At 58.4% G+C, this 16,657-nt stretch overlaps 2 protein-coding genes across 2 annotated transcripts; both read right to left on the bottom strand.

Moving 5' to 3' along the window:
- Positions 1–6,459: 6,459 nt before the first annotated feature.
- Positions 6,460–8,500, bottom strand: SDF2L1 (stromal cell derived factor 2 like 1). Its single transcript, XM_069497198.1, has 3 exons — positions 8,280–8,500; positions 7,756–7,952; positions 6,460–6,958 (listed from the first exon to the last, which is right to left on the bottom strand). Exons 1-3 carry the CDS (start codon positions 8,464–8,466, stop codon positions 6,677–6,679), a joined length of 666 nt encoding a protein of 221 aa, XP_069353299.1. The 5' UTR covers positions 8,467–8,500; the 3' UTR covers positions 6,460–6,676.
- A 4,254-nt stretch (positions 8,501–12,754) lies between these two features.
- Positions 12,755–16,504, bottom strand: CCDC116 (coiled-coil domain containing 116). The gene is made up of 5 exons (XM_069497390.1): positions 16,460–16,504; positions 15,481–16,035; positions 14,744–15,367; positions 13,394–13,573; positions 12,755–12,994 (listed from the first exon to the last, which is right to left on the bottom strand). The coding sequence occupies exons 2-5, from the start codon at positions 16,000–16,002 to the stop codon at positions 12,755–12,757; spliced, it is 1,566 nt and encodes a 521-aa protein (XP_069353491.1). The 5' UTR covers positions 16,003–16,035; positions 16,460–16,504.
- Between the last annotated feature and the right edge of the window lie 153 nt (positions 16,505–16,657).

Raw genomic sequence — 16,657 nt, 5'->3', positions numbered from 1 at the left:
TGGCATCCACTTCCTCCTGCGTGGAGGCCACAGAGCAAGGTAGGGACAGCCAAGGATAAACGGGGTCTGTTCTGTGCGTCTTGCCTAGAGGTGCAGGCAGAGGCTCAGTCACATTCACCTGGGATCATATCTCCATTCTGCTTCTCGCCCCCTGTGTGACTTTCAAAATGAAACTTTAAAATTTGGAGTATGTGCCTTTTTTCAAACAGGACAAACACCCTTTGAGGGTCAAGCAGATCCAATCCCTAATTATCTTCCTATCATGTTATGTTAATAGCTATGCTTCACACTTTATACTTGTATTTTTCAAAAGTGTACTGGTACATACATATTCAGCAGATTTGGGGAAGGAGTGTACTGGACCTGTCCTGTTTCCAGGCACTGACAAGAGAGCAAAAATGACAGTGGTCTCTGCCCTCAGAGGCTCTCAATCTCAGGGGGACCTCTGCCACAGGTTGAGCGGTTTTTTTGTTTTTTTGTTTTTGTGAGAGTCTCACTCTGTTGCCCGGGCTAGAGTGCCATGGCGTCAGCCTAGCTCACAGCAACCTCAAACTCTTGGGCTCAAGCGATCCTCCTGCCTCAGCCTCCCGAGTAGCTGGGGCTACAGGCATGTGCCACCATGCCCGGCTAATTTTTTTTCTATATATTTTTAGTTGTCCGGTTAATTTCTTTCTATTTTTTAGTAGAGACAGGGTCTTGCTCTTGCTCAGGCTGGTCTCGAACCCCTGACCTCAAGTGATCCTCCTGCCTTGGCCTCCCAGAGTGCTAGGATTACAGGTGTGAGCCACTGCGCCCAGCCCAGGTTGAGCAGTTTTGATCTAACGTGCTCTGCTGGAGGAACATTCTATGCAGTGGAGCCCAAGGAAGGCTTCCCCCAGGAGGGCACAGTTGAGCAGAGCCCTGAGTTCACATGCCTCCCCCCAGCAAGAGCAGGTGACAGCTGCATGGGGGTCTGGGGCCAGTGGGCACAGAATCTGCACAGGAGTGAGGAGGGGTGGCCACCTCTAGCCATGTCCCCTAGAGTCCAAGTGAAGGGAGGATGGGCCTGAGCCAGATGACCCTGGGATCAAAGAACCCCAAGGGGTCAGGACTAGGAGGCAGAGGAGCATATGTCATTGCCCCTCAGCTCCCCCATGGGTGCCAGGGCCTTTACTTCCAGAGTGGGAGTGAGGCAGTGTCCCAATGTGCCCAGCCAAGGTGAGGGGTACTCCTAAAAGCCCATCTGGAAACCCAGGCCACCTGTCAAGGTGACAGGTTTGAATGACTATCACTGGGCACATAAACACCTTTTGCATTGTGTCAGGTCCTAATGGTAGAGGTGGCCCTCCAAGCAAGTCTGGGTCAGGCTCCTTGGAAGTTTTGCTCCAACCAGCCCTTCCCCGCTCCCCAGTTCTAGCCAGGAGGGCAGGCTTGCCAGACACCTCACAACTGCTCCTGTAGGCTCTGGGCATACCTCTCTGTAAGAGAACAAGCTGGCATGTTTGGTGGGCACTGCTTGCAGGGCTCATGTCCCAGGGCCACCTGTCCATCCCAGTTAGTGCTGCTCCTGCTGGGCCCAGGGGTGACTGATGGCCTTGTGTGAAGGCTGCATCCTGGAAGGCCTGCCTTACCCATGTCCCCAAGCCCCACCCAGAGGAACATTCTCCCCAGAGCCTGGCCCTCTTTAAGCCTTCAGGGAGGGCCAAGTCCAGGCCAGGCCTGGAAAGACCCTCGGTGTAAAACTGTGGGCCTCCATTTCCCCACAAGGCCCTGACCAGGCCTAGAGTCCCAGTCTTACCCCAGGGGGCCAATGTGGAAAGACCTTCAAACCAGAGCTTTTCTGAATCTAGGGGCTCTGCCCATGTCCCTACCCAGCCATGACCAGGATGGTCCCCCACCTCTGCACCCGCTGGTCCTCTGTTGGAGGGTCCAGTCCAGCTCTGCAGGGTGCCTAACCCGTCCCACACTTACCCTCCGAGCTCCTCCACTTTCTCAGCCAGGAAGTGGAGTAAGGCAGCAAACCCCCTTCCCCCAGTGGACCTGACCGATGCCCTTTCATCATTGCACTGCTTCCCAGTGGCCCACAGTAGTGCAACAGGGAAAGAGTGTCGGGCAGGCCTGCCAGTGCCTCCGCTATGGTGGCCGGTGGGGATCTGAGACCTGGAATGCAGGCCTGCTGGGGCGGGGCCTCTGCCTGGGGGAAGGGTGCCCTCTGACCCCAGAGGCCCAGGCCTGGCTAGAATCTCAAGTTTCCATGGAGAAGGGAGTGAACTGGGCAGGGGGAGGGGAGGGCCTGTAGGTCCAAGGGGCCCGGCCTGGGGACTGGGAGGTGAGGGTTGTGGGGGAGGGAAGTCCCCAAGGCTGGTCTCAGATGCTTTGACAATATCATTGCACTGCTTCTCGGAGCACAGTAGTGCAACCTCGTCAGAGCACCTGCGGCCAGCAGTGGGGGACCCCACCGCCCCCATTAAGCACACAGACACAGCCGGGAAGCTCAACCACAGATGCGTGGGTGGGGCCAGAGCTCCTGTCTAGTACATCGGGGCAGGAAAGGGGATCCCAGCGGAACTGCTGTCCTCGAGGTCCTCAGAGCCTCATGGCACCCAGGCCTTCCCTGGCACGCTCCGGATTGCGGTACAGGAGAAACCCCAGACCAGAGGGTAGCTCCAACCCCGTCGCGGGAGCTGGCGGGCCAGATCGGGCAGAGGGCGCAGACACAAAGGAGAGGGCCCGCGCTCGGCTGCAGTCCAGAGCCCACTGGCGCCCGGAGCCGGGTGGGTACAGCCCGACGACCGTGCGCCCCGAGTCGGCCAGCAGCTAGAGGACAAGGGTGACCCCACCCTGGGATGATGCGCCCCTTCCGGCTCAGGGCCCGATCTCTGGCCCCTGGCCCCCCACATGGGCGTCGCGTTCTGTCGTAACAGATTCTTCTGTCCCGAGGCCCAGAGCGGCGCGACCAGAGGATTGGGGGGCTCCCCGCCCTTGTGGAGTTCCCTGCCCTGAGAGCGCTCCCGGGGTCCCGGCAGCGCCCCTCCGCACGTCCCGCCGGGCAGGGCCGTCCTGCCCACGCCCCCCACCCCAGACTCCGCTACTCACGCAGACCGACACCCCTTCCGTCCAGGGCCCGGACAGGACACGCAAGGTCGGGGGGACGGAGCCCTGGCCGCCGTCCGCCCCCGTGGTCACCGTCCGGACGGCCCCGCACCTCGTGGTGCCCCCTCGCCCGCGGCTCCATCTTTAACCCGCTGACAGTCGGGGCAGCCGGCCCGGGCTCCTTAGCATAGCGCCGCGCTTATTGGCCGGCGCCGGCGCGGGGCTGCGCCCCCGAACGCCGATTGGCCAAGGCTGGAGCGATTTCAAAATAGCCTCCCGGCTCCCATTGGCTCGGCGCCGGGCGAGGCTCGAGCCCCAAGGTTTTAACAATGAGTTTTACAAACACTTTCTCCCCATTCATAACTTATCAAAAGGAACTTTGCCCGCCTTTTCTCAGCTCCAATCTCTGCGAGTTTTCTAGCAGCACCGGCCAGAGCGCCAGGAAGCCCGGTGAGGGGCGGGGGGCGCCGGGCGTGCGGCTGAGCCCCCTAGGGAGGGGCTGCGACCCTCGGAAAACGCCGGAACCGCTAACCAAGCTCGCGGTTGAAGACAGCTGCGGACTGCTTTGTTTTGCGTGCAGAGATTGCTCCCTGCGCCTCCGGACAGGCTGCTCGGACGTGGTGGGCTTCAGAGCTGGGGTAGCCTTCCCCACCAAACCCCACCGCATCGTCCGCAGGACCCGAGCAGGGTGGGCTGCGGAGGCCGGATCCGTGGGAGACACTGCGAAGGAGGTGTCGGCTTGGGTCTCTGCGTGATTGCGATCCACGATCCACGTGTGGATGAGCATTCATAAAGCGCCTGCCCTGCCTGGGCTGACGACCGGGAAGGGTATTCGTTGCCTGCCTCTCGCACAGTTCGTTGGGGCAACTGTGCGTTTGCTCCCACTCCTGTTTTACTCTCAGTGCGATGGCTGAAAGCAAATGTTTTTGAGACAGGCAGAGCTGGTTTCAAATCTTTATGAACCTCTGTTGCCTTCTTTACAAAACTGAGATGATAATCTAACCAGCTTCATAGCAAATGAGATGCTGTGTAAATCATTGGCCTGGCACATTGCACTTAGTAAGTGCTCAGTAAAAATGAGTTCTGCAGCTGCTGCACTTTTTATTTTTGTTCTTGTCCTGCATTCTGCCTACAGCCATCTGACTTACTCCCACAGCTAGGGCTTTGGTTGCCCAGGAATTCTTACATGCTGTGCACTGTTGGGTTCTGCTCTTAACACCCCTCACCCCATTGCTTACCTGTGTGTGGTGGTAGGTGGGTAACAGCCAAAGGCAGGAGTGGACTCTTAAAGCCCAGGAGTGCCCCTTGGATTTGCAGGGTGTAGTCCACACTGTTGGTGCCCGCCCCCCACATCCCCTTGACCCTCACCTCTAGAGAGGATGCTCATTGCCAGCACCTGAAGGTCTGCCTGGGGGCCTTATTCTGGCTGCTGGAGCCCCTTGCCCAAAGTACGGGACAAGTGGGAGGTACTAGAGTCATTCCCCCCCACCCTATATACTGCAGCTTTCAGCCAATAAAGGAAGATACTGGCCAGGCATGGTGGCTCACGCCTGTAATCCTAGCACTCTGTGAGGCAGAGGTGGAGGATCGCTTGAGGTCAGGAGTTCAAGACCAGCCTCAGCAAGACCCAACCTCTACTAAAAATAGAGAGAAATTAGCCGGGCAACAACAACAACAACAAAATTAGCTGGGTGTGGTGGCACATGCCTGTAGTCCCAGCTATTGCAGGAGGATCGCTCAAGCCCAGGAGTTTGAGGTTGCTGTGAGCTAGGCTGATGCCATGGCGCTCTACCCTGGGCAACAGGACGAGGCTCTGTCTCCAAAAAAAAAAAAAAAAGGAAGATACTTTGTTGGGTAAGTATCCCCCCTCTCCCCCCTTCCTTGCTCCTCAGGTGGGATAACTGTGATGTGTGTTCGCACTGGGTCTCAGAGCCCCCAATGAGACTGAGCTCCAGTTTCACACAGGGGTGACTTGCTCGATAATGCACCCTTCGTTGGCTTCTTTCCCTTCCCCTCTCACAGCCCTACTTCTCTGTCTCAGTGTTTTCTGGGATCACCTCCCGACGCTCTACTTCCATTCAAAGTCTCTCAGGTCAGGTGAGTGATGGGAAGAGCGTAGCCTTTGACAGTAGAGGGGCCAGGAGGCGCCTCACGGGGGAGGGAAGGGGAGCAATGGACCCAAGGCCTACACACGAACCCCCTCCTCTCGGACCTCACAATTGGCTAGAGCTTTTCTCTCCCCCACTCCCCCCAGACCTTTAATGTCAACTGAATTCGCAAATGCCCACACTATTCCAAGCCCCTTCGGGCCAGTTGCCACCCGCAGCCTCTCCTTGGGCTCTTTGTTCTCCTTTAGGGAAGAAGCACTGTTATCCCTAGGAGCTCCCTTAAGCTCCTCTGTCCTAGGCAGCCCTACCTCGGCTGATCGAGCAAGTCCAGAAGCCTGTAATCACTGCCATCACCTCTAGAGGCCATCCACGCACCAGCAAAGCTAACCGTTATTTTCCTTTATTAGGGCCCATCCCATTCTGCTCCTGCCTTTAAGTTGCAACATTCTGCCTGCCCAACACTGGACCTCCTCTTCCAGGAAGCATTTTCAGAGCTCTGCAGGTAACAGTTTTTCTGTGATTGCCTTCCCTTGCGATATATTTTAAAATTCTGTGATCTCTTTGAGACCTTGGAAGCTTGTGTTGGGGGTCTGAGATGCCACATGCCTAGGCAGGCTGGATGCCACTTGCACCAAGAGTGAGGAAACCCATGATGCTAATTTCCAGCCAATGGGCAGGGTCTTTGCCTGGCCCTTAGTCCAAAACAGGTTTCAAGGTCGGGCCCGGGGGCTCACACCTGTAATCCTAGCACTCTGGGAGGCCAAGGCAGAAGGATAGCTTGAGCTCAGGAGTTTGAGAGCAGCCTGAGAAAGAGCAAGACCCTGTCTCTACTAAAAACAGAAAAAATTAGCTGGGCGTGGTGGTGCACACCTGTGAACCCAGCTACTTGGGAGGCTGAGGCAGGAGGATCGCTTGAGCCCAGGAGTCTGAGGTTGCTGTGAGCTAGGCTGACGCCACGGCACTCTAGCCCAGGCAACAGAGCAAGATTCTGTCTCACACACACACAAAAAAATAAGGTGTCAAGACTGTCAGACAGCTAACAGGACAGTGGGGTCCTCCCATTGAGGGATGAGGAGGCTGGAGAGCTTACACCCCATCCCAGCTGGCAGGGAGTGGGGCTCTGGCTCATACTGCCTGAGGGCCCAGCCCTGGCCCTTAACAGGAAGGTTCATGAAGCTCAGGGGCTGGGGAACTGGGGTCATTTGCCATAGACCACCTCTGGGTGCACGGGGGGCTATGCTTGCCCAGGGCCGTATTGGAGTCCATGGAAGAGCATCGGAAAGGTGAGAGCAGGTTCCGCAGTCAGGCTGGGCTGAAGACAGAGGCCTGGGATGGCTGGAACCTACTGGGGACCCCCAGGCTCACAGCGAAACAATTGCAAACCAACGTTCTTTAATTACAAAGGCACTTGAGGACCCCTACAAACCCAAAATCTTCATCAAGAGTGGCCCTGCAGACGCCCCACTTTTGCCACCCTCTGTCTATCCATCTGGTATTTAGAGTTCATCGTGACCTGCAGAGGGCTCCACACTGGGCTTGATGAAGATGCCTTCCATGGCCTTCCACGTATTGTGTGTGTTGGCGCTGGACATGCCATGCACCTCATGCTGCCCACGGATGGGGCTCCCATACTGTTCGCCCGTCACCGACAGGAACACGGAGGTGCCCACGTGCTGGAAGCGCACCGCAGCCTCTCGATCCCAGTGCTTCCCGGAGCAGCGCACTGTCCACAGGTCCAGGTCGTCACCCTCACCGTCTTCTCCAAAGGCGCTCACCTCCTACAGTGCCGGGGATGGAGGGACAGTGGTCACCACTGTGGCAGTGGGGCACGGGGCCTCTGGTGCTTCCCTGCACTTCCCTGAGCCTCAGCTCCCACAGCTGCAAAATTCAAGGCCACAACCCTCCCACACGCAGCGCCCACTCCCCAACACAGGCTCTTCAGACACAAGCAGACCTTGTTCCAGCTGTCTGTGCAGTGACCACCGGCCCCCAGAGCCAAGCCCTGTTGATCGTTCTCCCAGTCCCAGTCCCTCAGATCACCTTCAGCCAGAAGTTTAACCTCTCAGGCTGACAGTCAAGATCTCTATCCATCTCAAACTTTGTCTTCCACAGACTCCCCAAAACCCCGCTCGGTCCCATTTCAACCCAAGTTCCAATGACCTCTTTGCTTTGGCACAACTCTTCCACAGGCCTGGAAAGCCCCTCTTGTCCTTTCTGTGGCCTGGAGGACTCCGACTCACCCTTCTAGACCCAGCCCGAGTTCCTCCTCCCCTGCGGAGTTCCTGTCCCCCATTCTCAAGACTGTGTGGATCCCCCTCCGGGGTCCCACTTGATCCAGGAAGAGGAGCTATCCCCACGGATCTCTCTTCCCATATCCCTCCCTCCTGGGCATGGGGGGGGAGGGGGCGGACAGGACCCCGGCAGCTTAACCTGTGTCCCCAGAGGGGGCGCTCGCTAAACATTTCCGAATGGAAATTTCCATTTCACAGGAGCAGCTGAGGCGCAGATTGGAACCCAAGGCTCTTGTCCCTGGCCCCTCACACACACTGCCAGGGCCTTTCCTGGGGGGGCTCACCTGGTTGTTGGACAGTGGGGACGGAAAGTGGTGCGTGTGCAGGTTCTTGCCGGTGAGCACGTGTGTGAGCCGTACCGCTTGCCCGCAGCGAACTGGGAATCCACGCGGGCACCCGGCCTCTGAGCCGCCGCGGATCCGCCAGTAGCTATTGGCGTCGTCCGACGCCTCCACGCCGGTCACCGACTGCTGGCCACTACCTGCGGAGTGACACCCACCTCAGTCAATCGCGGAACTCTCTCCGGACACCGTAATATTTCCCCCACGACCCCAAGCCTGGGATCCCAACGGCTCACGCTCACCCAGCCCTCAGCCCTAAGTCCCCACAGTTTCCCGAAGATTCTCCCCGCCCTCGATACCCAGACGACACCCTCAAAGCCCCGGTCCTGTTCCTTCGGTCCCCAGCGACTCCAGATCCCCCGCCGCCCGGCTCCCAGACGGCCCACACCCCGCCCCCACGACCACCCCCCTCCGAACTCCCAGCCCGAGCCGGGCCCCAGCTGATCTCCCGGTCCCGTCCCGCGCACCGGATCCGTATTTGATGTCGTGAGAGTGCAGCCGCACCCTGTGCTGCGTGTTGAGCAGCTTCAGCACCGACCCGCAGGTCACCAGCCCTGTGCCGGTCTTGGCGGCGCCACCGCCCGGCACCAAGAGCGCCAGCACCAGCCCCAGCAGCGCCGGCCGGGCAACCCCGCCGCGGCCCGCGCTCCACATCGCCCCGGACCGGCTCCAGCCGCTCGGGCCCGGGCAGCTTCCGTCCCCGCGGCGAGCCAATCAGGTTCTGACAGCGCCAGCTCGCGGCAGCCAATCGTCAGCCTGCGCGGCGCTCCGCCTGCACCGCCATTGGGTCGGCGTGGTGGGGACCCGCCCCCGGCTTTCGGAAGCGGCGGGTGGGCGGGGACTGGGGACGCAAGAGGGGTTCTGATTGACCCACGCTTTACAGGACTCGCCAATGGGGATCGAGGGAGGGCGGCCGCGGCGCCGAGCTCTGCCGAGCTCAAAGCAGCACCTGCCGGTGAGGACGCAGCTCTCTGCGGCCGTTGCGCTGCTGGACGCCGGCCCAGGGGCCCAGCGTGAACCCGTTCACGAAGTTTCTTAATCCTAGATGGACCCCTGGGCCCCCAATTATGAGTCCTTCTCCCTGAACCCTGGGCCCACAGCTGCAGGATCTTGAGGTTGCTGGATCACTAGAGTTTGTGGTCACAAAGTCGACGGATCCTAGAGTTACCGAATCGCCTGTTCCTTCAGTCCCTGGACCCCAGGATTAATTAACCACCCAGTCATTTGTTTATAGCCCCCTCTCTGACACTGAGTCACCTCAGTCCCAAGTCCTTGGGTTTCTGAATTCCCTTGGCACTCAGACATTTGACTCCTGCCATGGCTGAATTTCATGGTCACTGGGTCATCCGGCAGCAGGGGGCAACAAGGAGCTGTGGTGTCCGATCATCGCAGGTTCTCACCAGAAGGCCCCAAAGCTGTCTTAGGAGACCACAGCGCAGGGAGACCAAGGGGCTGTGGGAACAAGCCTGAGTGACTGTGTGTCCCAGGCCTCCTGGCCATGAGCAGTTTGACGAAGTTCAGAGTGTTGTCATCTCAGTCTTCAAGGGAGGAAAACTTACACCACTGTTCACTTATTAATTCATGGAACATTCTTAGAGTGACTTCACTCCAGGTCCCCTGCTGGGGGCGTATTACAGAGGAACTAGCTCTGGGCTATATTAGCCAAGAGGCTGACTAAGCATGTACTTGAAGCACTAGCAAAGCAGGGAGAAAAGTTTATATTTAATTAAATCATCCAGAATTTTGCATTCAGAAAATCCAGAGTTAAGCCATCTTAATTACAGTGACATGTTATTTTGGGTTTTTCGTGTTTATATTGTTTTTGTTTTGAATTACATATGGGATAAGGCACTTTGATCTTTTCAGCACTTAGGGTGTCTAAATGGTTGAAGGTGTGCCCTGGATTTGGCAGTCCCTGCACTTGAGAGGCCTCCAGTCCAGGGTGGAGGGGCCAGAGTACAGTCAGAGAGGCAATGGAGGTGTCTCTTGGACATGTCAGCAGGTGTCTCAAACTTAACACGTCCAAAGCAGAATTCGTGGTCTCTACCCTCGAACTGCTCCTTCTCCAGGCTTCTGAGTCACAGTAAATGGCACCTCCATTCACCAGTTGCTCAGGCCCAAAACTCGGGATTCTTCTTTGATTCCACTTTACCACATCTAATTCAACAGGTTTTGATGGCTCTGACTCCAAAATGGATTTCGAGGCATTCCTCCTGAGTCCCTTGTCACCACCCTGATCCATGCCCCTCCATCTCCCCTCCAGATATCTACCACTGCCTCCTCCTGACAGGCCTCCTGCTTCCACTGAACTGGCTTCTCCAAGGCGTTCTCCACACAGGGAAATGGCAAAAGCATAAGTCAGATCATGCCAGTCACATGGTAAAAGCCCCCAACAGTTTGGCAGTTGCAGTTAGGACCAGAAGATGGTTAGGACAAGGCAGGCAATCTCCCTGACAGGCAAGATTCTAAGTAGGCTGAGCCCCTGGAACCAGGGTGGGGGTAGCCAATGTGGCTCTCTCTTGACTCTCGTGGGACTTGGTAGCCTCTCATAACTGTTCCTGCGTCTCCCTGCAGGCCACCTTCTCCGGGTCACCCTGTGGGCAGATTATGGCATCTCCAACCAGAATCTTCAGGTTCAGATTCTCAAGGGAGAGTCTGGTCAGCTCAACTTGGGTGCAAGGACTGCTCAAGGTGCAGTCAGCTGTGGAGAGGAGGAAGGGGGGTAGTAGTCTCCAAACACGGCCGCTAACCATGCCTCCCATCCCTGTAAGCAAAAGAGCTGGAATCGACTTCCCCTCCCCTTGAATCTGGGCAGGTCTTGTGATTCACTTTGACCACTAGAACACTGAAGAAGTAAGTGCTTTGGGGGACTTCTGAGTACCAGTCATAGGAACTCAGGAGGGTCCAGCTTCCTCCCCCTAGGAGGTTAGTGGCGGCACCATGCAGTAATGGCGCGCGGGCCAGACCACTGCATGGTGAGAGGGCAGAGGGAGAGGGACCCTGGAGGGTGAAAGGCCATCTGAAATATTCCTGCCACACCCCAGCTCCCAGCTGAAAGCAGTCACATGCCCAGCTGAGCCTGTCAACCCCGTGTTATGAAAAATAATCATTTTGTTTGAAGCCACTTAGGTCTTGGAGTGGTTTGTACATAGCAATAGATGCCTGAAACAGCAGCTAAGGACCCTGTTTCTAGCACAATACCAGTGGTTTCCAAAGGGGCTGCTCCCACCACAGGGCTGTGCACCTCTGAGGCTGGGTGGGGGTATGTTCTTGTTTCTCTTGATGACTTGGCAGCAGGATCTGGGAAATTGTTGGGAATCATGGCGGGTGCTGTCTCTTGGAGCCTGAGGGCTCTCCTCTTCACTCCATTCTACCGACAGGATATCTTGCTTCTCTCGACACGGGTGGACAATGGCTGCTCCGCACCATCCATGTGTGTCTTCCGCAATCAGTGCACCCACCAGCATGTGTCAGTCCATGCCGACTGCAGGTTCCTGGGAAAGAGCCTGACTGGCCTAGCTTGGAATAGGGGTGCCAATAGGGCCAATCAACTGTGGCCAAGTGGTATGACAATAAGGTACAAAAATGGAGCTGTTATGGCCTCACACTGTGGTGGTGGCAGTGGTGGTGGCCTCAGGGAACGGGAATCAAGTCGAGTGTGTGCCCTAAAAGATCTTTGTCACAAGAGCTCTTTGGAAAAATAGGTCCCTCATGTGCCCACGTTAGGATCCTGGTCCCTCTGAATGGCAGATGAGCAAATGCTCCTCCTTCTTGAATCGCAGGTGTGGGTCTGGCTCCAGAGGCTACAGTTGCTGTGTCCTCACACATGGGCCACTGGTCATGGCCACACCTGTCAGGTACTTACAGTCAAGCTTGCATGAGCAGGCCTGGCCTCTGTGCACCAGGGTAGCGTCCAAGGATTGAGAGAGACCCAGCAGACTCTCCGCAAGGGAGTTTGCACCAGGAAGGCAGAGTTGGAGCACCTTCATGCGTTCTTTGTCCTCCACTGAGACCTGGCCACAGAGGCAGAGGGGGAGAGGCTGAGCTGCTCTCTCTCGGTGAAGGTGCCTAGGGCAACAAGACTGTCTGTCCTCGGAAGACAGAGGGAAGGGGTGTGCTGTGCTCTTGGCATAGGATGGCCACAAGCCCCTGGAGACCGTTGGAGACCTGCCAATCACAGCACAAGCTGTGTCCACAGACACTTCTAGAGAGAGCTGCCCTGCCCAGAGCCACTGCTAGGAAGTCAGTCACGGGGCCAGCCCTGGGCAGCCACTCCACAGCCTGACCAAGCAGCAGCCTCCACGTGGCCTGGCATGGAGACTCCCGATTCTCACGAGTTGGAGCTGGAATGGAAAAGAGGAAGACAGGTGGCCAGGAGCGCACCAGGAAAGGGCAGACACACAGCTCCTGCGTCGGGTGAAGATGTGGCATGTTGAAGCGACAAGGGAGCCACCCCAGGCAGAGAAAGAGCTCCCTGGAAGCAGGATCAGGGGCCATGAGGGGTTATGAGGAGCCTCTTCAGAGGCTCGAAGAGCCAGGAAGCTGCAGACTGGAGTTGGGAAAAGCCACACAGCAAAGTGGGCAGCATGTGGCAAGGTGGCTGGTCTTTCAAGAGGAGCAGCCCCGAGGCAGAGCCCTGGCAGCTGTCAGGAAGGCTGGCTGCGGCCCCGCCGGCCCCGCTGAAGGTGCTACCCAAGGGCAGGTGTGCAGGAGCACGCAAAGGGAGGCTGAACTCTCAGGACATGAAAACCACGCTCTGTCAACACAGGCTTTATTTCTATTTCATACATTGGCTTCCCTGAGGGTCTCAGCAAAGCTCGCTGTGGGCATTCAGCCACTGCTGACCCCTGCTCAGGGCAGGGGCTGCTAAGTGGGCAGTAACTCCATGACGGAGCAGGAGGGGGAGCAGGGGATCAAGTGCTCAGTGTGGCTTCCAGGGACCTCATGGGGGGTCACTGTGGCCCACGTCCACAGAGTGGCTGACCAAGGCCTCCGCACCAGGCTGAGGGAGGTTCTGGGACCCACTTTCACTCTTGGAGACTGAGGCCTCGTCCTCGACCTCAACCCTGTCACAGTACTCGCTGTCTTCACTGGTCAGTGTTTCCTTGGACTTGATGGGACTGAAGCCCACACCAGTGCCAGAGGACACTAAGAGCTTGGGCTCCACCGGGCTCCTGAGTGTCTGGTCCTCAGCTGTCACTGGCTTCTGAGAGCTGAGCAGCTGGCCGGCTGGCAAGTCAGTGAAGAGCATGTGGCAGGACTCTGTGGCCTGGAGCTGGTCGTGGTCAGTGTCGGAGGGCTGAGTGGAGGGGGGCAGCGTGGAGGGGGGCTGCGTGGAGGGGGGCTGTGTGGAGGGGGGCTGCGTGGAGAGGAGGTTCGTGGAGAGGGGCTGTGTGGAGGAGGGCAGCGTGGAGGGGGACTCGGTGCTGCGCTGGGAGGCCTGCCAGGCCCTCTCGGCCTTCTCCAGCTTGCGCCGCAGGCAGGCCCAGTTGATCTCTGAGGACAGGTGGATGTGGGAGCCCTTCACCTCCTTGAAGCCCAGGAGAAGGTCCATGAGCATCTCAGTGATGGGGAAGGAGACGAAGCCCAGCTGCTTATTGAGGTTGTTCTCGAACTTGTACTTGCAGATGAGCAGGGAGACTGCCTGCTGGGTCAGGAAGTTGAGGAGCTCCTCGTACCAGGGGTTGCTGAAGTGGGACGTGCTGGGCTTGGACGGGATGGAGGGCAGCGGCTGCTTCTTCGAGAACTTGCTGTCGGGGTTCTGCGTGGCAGCCAGGGAGGGAAAAGGACACATGTCACACCTCATTGGCTCTATCCCTCCTCCCTCCCTGTGATGCCCCTCACACCCATGGCACCCTCCTTGGCAGCCCAGCCAGCCCTGGGATCACAAACACAGTTGCCAGCTTGTCACACTGACACAGTCTTGCCACATGTGCTATGCTGTCACACTCAACAGCCAACCCTCACACTCACCTCATCACACCTACTGCACCTGTTAGGCCAGGGGCAAGGTGGGGGACCCAGTCACCGGGCCAGCCAAACCTGAGCCTTGATCACCTGGGCTCCTGCAGGCTCCTGCCCAGGCCTGTGCTCAGAGGGACACATGCCTGGGCCTCGCTGGGGCAGGGGAGGGATTGGGGACTGCCAGAGACCCACCAGGGTGAGGCCACCTGCATCTTCTATGTATCCTCCCCAGACAGCTTCCCAGGCTGGGTAAAGAGACTGGAGAGTCCTGCCCTAGGCAGCTGGACCAGAGGGAGCTGGGCCTAGGATGTGGAGTCCCACGCTGGGCTAAGGCTGCTGTCCACAAGGGACAGGACCCTCCCTCTGTGGGAGAGCCTCCAAGATTCACATACGAATGTTAAAAAAATACCCAGGATAAAAAATAGCCTTTATTCATCTTTGACAACACCTGGTAGTAGCTCAGCCAGGATTCCTGGTCCCTCATTAGCTTGTCTCCTGACCAAGAGGTTTCCACAGTGCAGGGAAGGAGACCTCGGCCTTGGGTACTTGCTGGGGACAGTGGCTGCTAGGAGTGGCGGGTGAAGGAGCCCTTCCGTGAACTCATGCCAATGACACCCAGCCCCACTCTCGAGGTGGTCACATCTGGACATGACGAGTTGGAGGACGAGGAGAAGCTTCTTACGAAGGAGGTGAGTGGGGAGAGCGTGGGGAGGAGGTAGGAGCACGATGGGAGGCAGGTGGAGGCACGCCGAGGTGCCACTGGGCCCGTGAGGCGGCCCTGGCTGGAGGCCACCTCCACCACAACCCCAGGGCCGGGCAAGGTGAGGTGCAGGCCCCGCCAGGGCCTGGCCCTCTGGCTGGAGCTCAGGGACACAGGTGGTTTCTTTAACTTGGGATCTAAGTCAGGTGCCTCCTGCCTGGGAGGAAGAGAGGGGCTGGGGACATTGGGCTTTTCTGCAGGTGTCACCTTGAGCCTGAATTTGGTGGCGATCTGGGCATTAGACGTGGAGGGGAAGGCCTGTTGTCCGTTGATTTTTCCGCAAAACATCCTGGAGCTGGAGTCTGTGGTGGGGAGGGAATCACAGGGCTCCTCCGCGTCGGTTGTGGTTGCGGTTGCAGTTGCGGTTGCGGTTGCGGTGAACTTAGAGCCTGGCAACAGCAGGTCGAAGTTAACTGGCAGCCCTGAAGTGGACTTGAAGTTGGCAGGGAAGAGAGGGCAGCCATCGCGGCGGCGGGCGCCACTGAGCTTGTCCACAGCCTGGCTGACCACGCCCTGCAGGGCGGGGAAGAGGTGGTGCTTGGCCAGGAAGTCCAGGGTGCGATGGGGCTGCCGGAGTGAACAGTAGCCAGGCGGGTTGAAGGATGTCGGCTGGTTCAGTAGCGACTTGATGTCCTTGTTGAACTCCGGCTTGAGGAAGATCAGCTCGCGCTCTCTAGGCCCCAGCTCTGACGCTTCCGGTGTGCCTGAACTTGAGTCCAGCAGCCCTGAGAACCAGGACAGGGGCTGCTCCTGGGTCCACTGGTTGCTGGTCTGGCTGCCCAGCGAGTCCCACAGCAGGGAGTCCTGGGAGCAGGACTGACTCAGGCCTTTCTGCAAAGAGAGGGCCACTCTGAGAAGGGTCCAGGAGCAGCCAAGCCAGGCCTGATCCTGGCCCTGGACAGGAGTCCATCCCACCCAGCCCAAGCCTTGGCCCCAGATCTCACCCCTTTGTTCTCCAGCCGCAGCAGCCGCTTGCGGTTCTTCTCCAGCAGGAGCTCGTCTGTCACAGATGGCAGTGAGCCTAAGGCACGAGCTCCCAGGTCACCGTCCCAGCTATGGGAGCCCAGCCGGCCAGCTGTGAGGCCGCTATGGGAGTCGGACATGGAACTGGAGCAGGACGGGTAGTTGTTGGGGCGTCCCGTGCACAGGCTGGGCCGAGCACGGTGCCGGTGCATAGTTCTGAGGCTGGGCCGGGCACGTGCCCGCCGCCTGTCACTTGGCATCTCCACTGGGTCCTGTACCTGCACCAGTGGCACCCCGGCCTCTGTCTTCACAGCAGTCATGCGCTCAGTCGCCTCCTCCACCACCGTCTGCAGGCTTTCCAGCACCTGGCCCTCGGTCAGGAAATCCAGGAAGCTGCCAAAGGGCTGAGGGCCTGTCCTGTTTTGGCGGCGGCACCGAAGTGCTGAGGTGCCATACATGGATGGTGGGTGTGGCTCACGGCCCAGCTTGGAGGTTGGCCCCATTTCCGGGAACAGTGGCTTCTTGGGTGGCTGCACCTGAGCAGACAGGCAATCACAGTGGACAGGGATGCTCTGCAGGTAGAGGGGCCCCTGGGGTACTCCTAGGGTGCCACTAGGAGCTGGGTGTGAACAGTAGAAGGAGGTGCATTTTGGAGTCAGGCAGCTCTGAGTTTGCCACCTTCAGGCTGTGTGGCAGTGTGCACAATGGCCCCTCCTGAGGTCTAATTTCCTCATCTGAAAGTGGGGATCATTTAGGGTCACTGGTCAAGTGGGGAATGAAACAGAGTGCTCAGGGCCCAGCAGGGGGTCATAGGAAAAGTCAAGGCAGTGATGACCTCACTGACAGGCCCAGTGAAGAGATCACTGGGAAATGAAAAAAGGAGGCTGTGGTCTGGGGCGCCAGGATTGGTGGGGAACACGTTGGGGGTTTCAGGGTCAGAGCCCTGCTGGGCACACTTACCCGTGCCACATACGTGGAGTGGCCGGCCTCGTCGTCAGCCAAGTATCCCGAGTGGTGGCGGCAGCTGGCCATCGTGCTGGGCTCCCGGCCCGCGGCCCTCCTCCTCTCTCTTCAATTCCACAGCACAGCCGCAGACGCCTCTCTGCGCAGGGTGGGGAGATGGCGTGAGGGTCTGTGCAGGCCTCCATGGGTCCATGT

The sequence above is a fragment of the Eulemur rufifrons genome, chromosome 21 (genome assembly GCF_041146395.1).
Source record: "Eulemur rufifrons isolate Redbay chromosome 21, OSU_ERuf_1, whole genome shotgun sequence".
Taxonomy (NCBI): Eukaryota; Metazoa; Chordata; class Mammalia; order Primates; family Lemuridae; genus Eulemur; species Eulemur rufifrons.
The sequence above is the reverse complement of the archived record's forward strand: the minus strand, read 5'-3'. Positions and strand labels throughout refer to the sequence as shown.

Bases quoted from the DNA above. Each gene is read 5' to 3' on its own strand.
- CCDC116 (XM_069497390.1), bottom strand. From the start codon at position 16,002: ATGGGGCCAACCTCCAAGCTGGGCCGTGAGCCACACCCACCATCCATG. The intron at 13,574-14,743 runs GTGACACCTGCA...GCTGCCACGCAG, and splicing joins CCACCAAATTCAGGCTCAAG to AACCCCGACAGCAAGTTCTC. The intron at 12,995-13,393 runs GTCTCCTTCCCC...GCTGAGGACCAG, and splicing joins TCAATAAGCAGCTGGGCTTC to ACACTCAGGAGCCCGGTGGA.
- SDF2L1 (XM_069497198.1), bottom strand. From the start codon at position 8,466: ATGTGGAGCGCGGGCCGCGGCGGGGTTGCCCGGCCGGCGCTGCTGGGG. The intron at 7,953-8,279 runs GTGCGCGGGACG...GTCACTCCGCAG, and splicing joins CGACATCAAATACGGATCCG to GTAGTGGCCAGCAGTCGGTG. The intron at 6,959-7,755 runs GTGAGCCCCCCC...CCGGCACTGTAG, and splicing joins CCCCACTGTCCAACAACCAG to GAGGTGAGCGCCTTTGGAGA.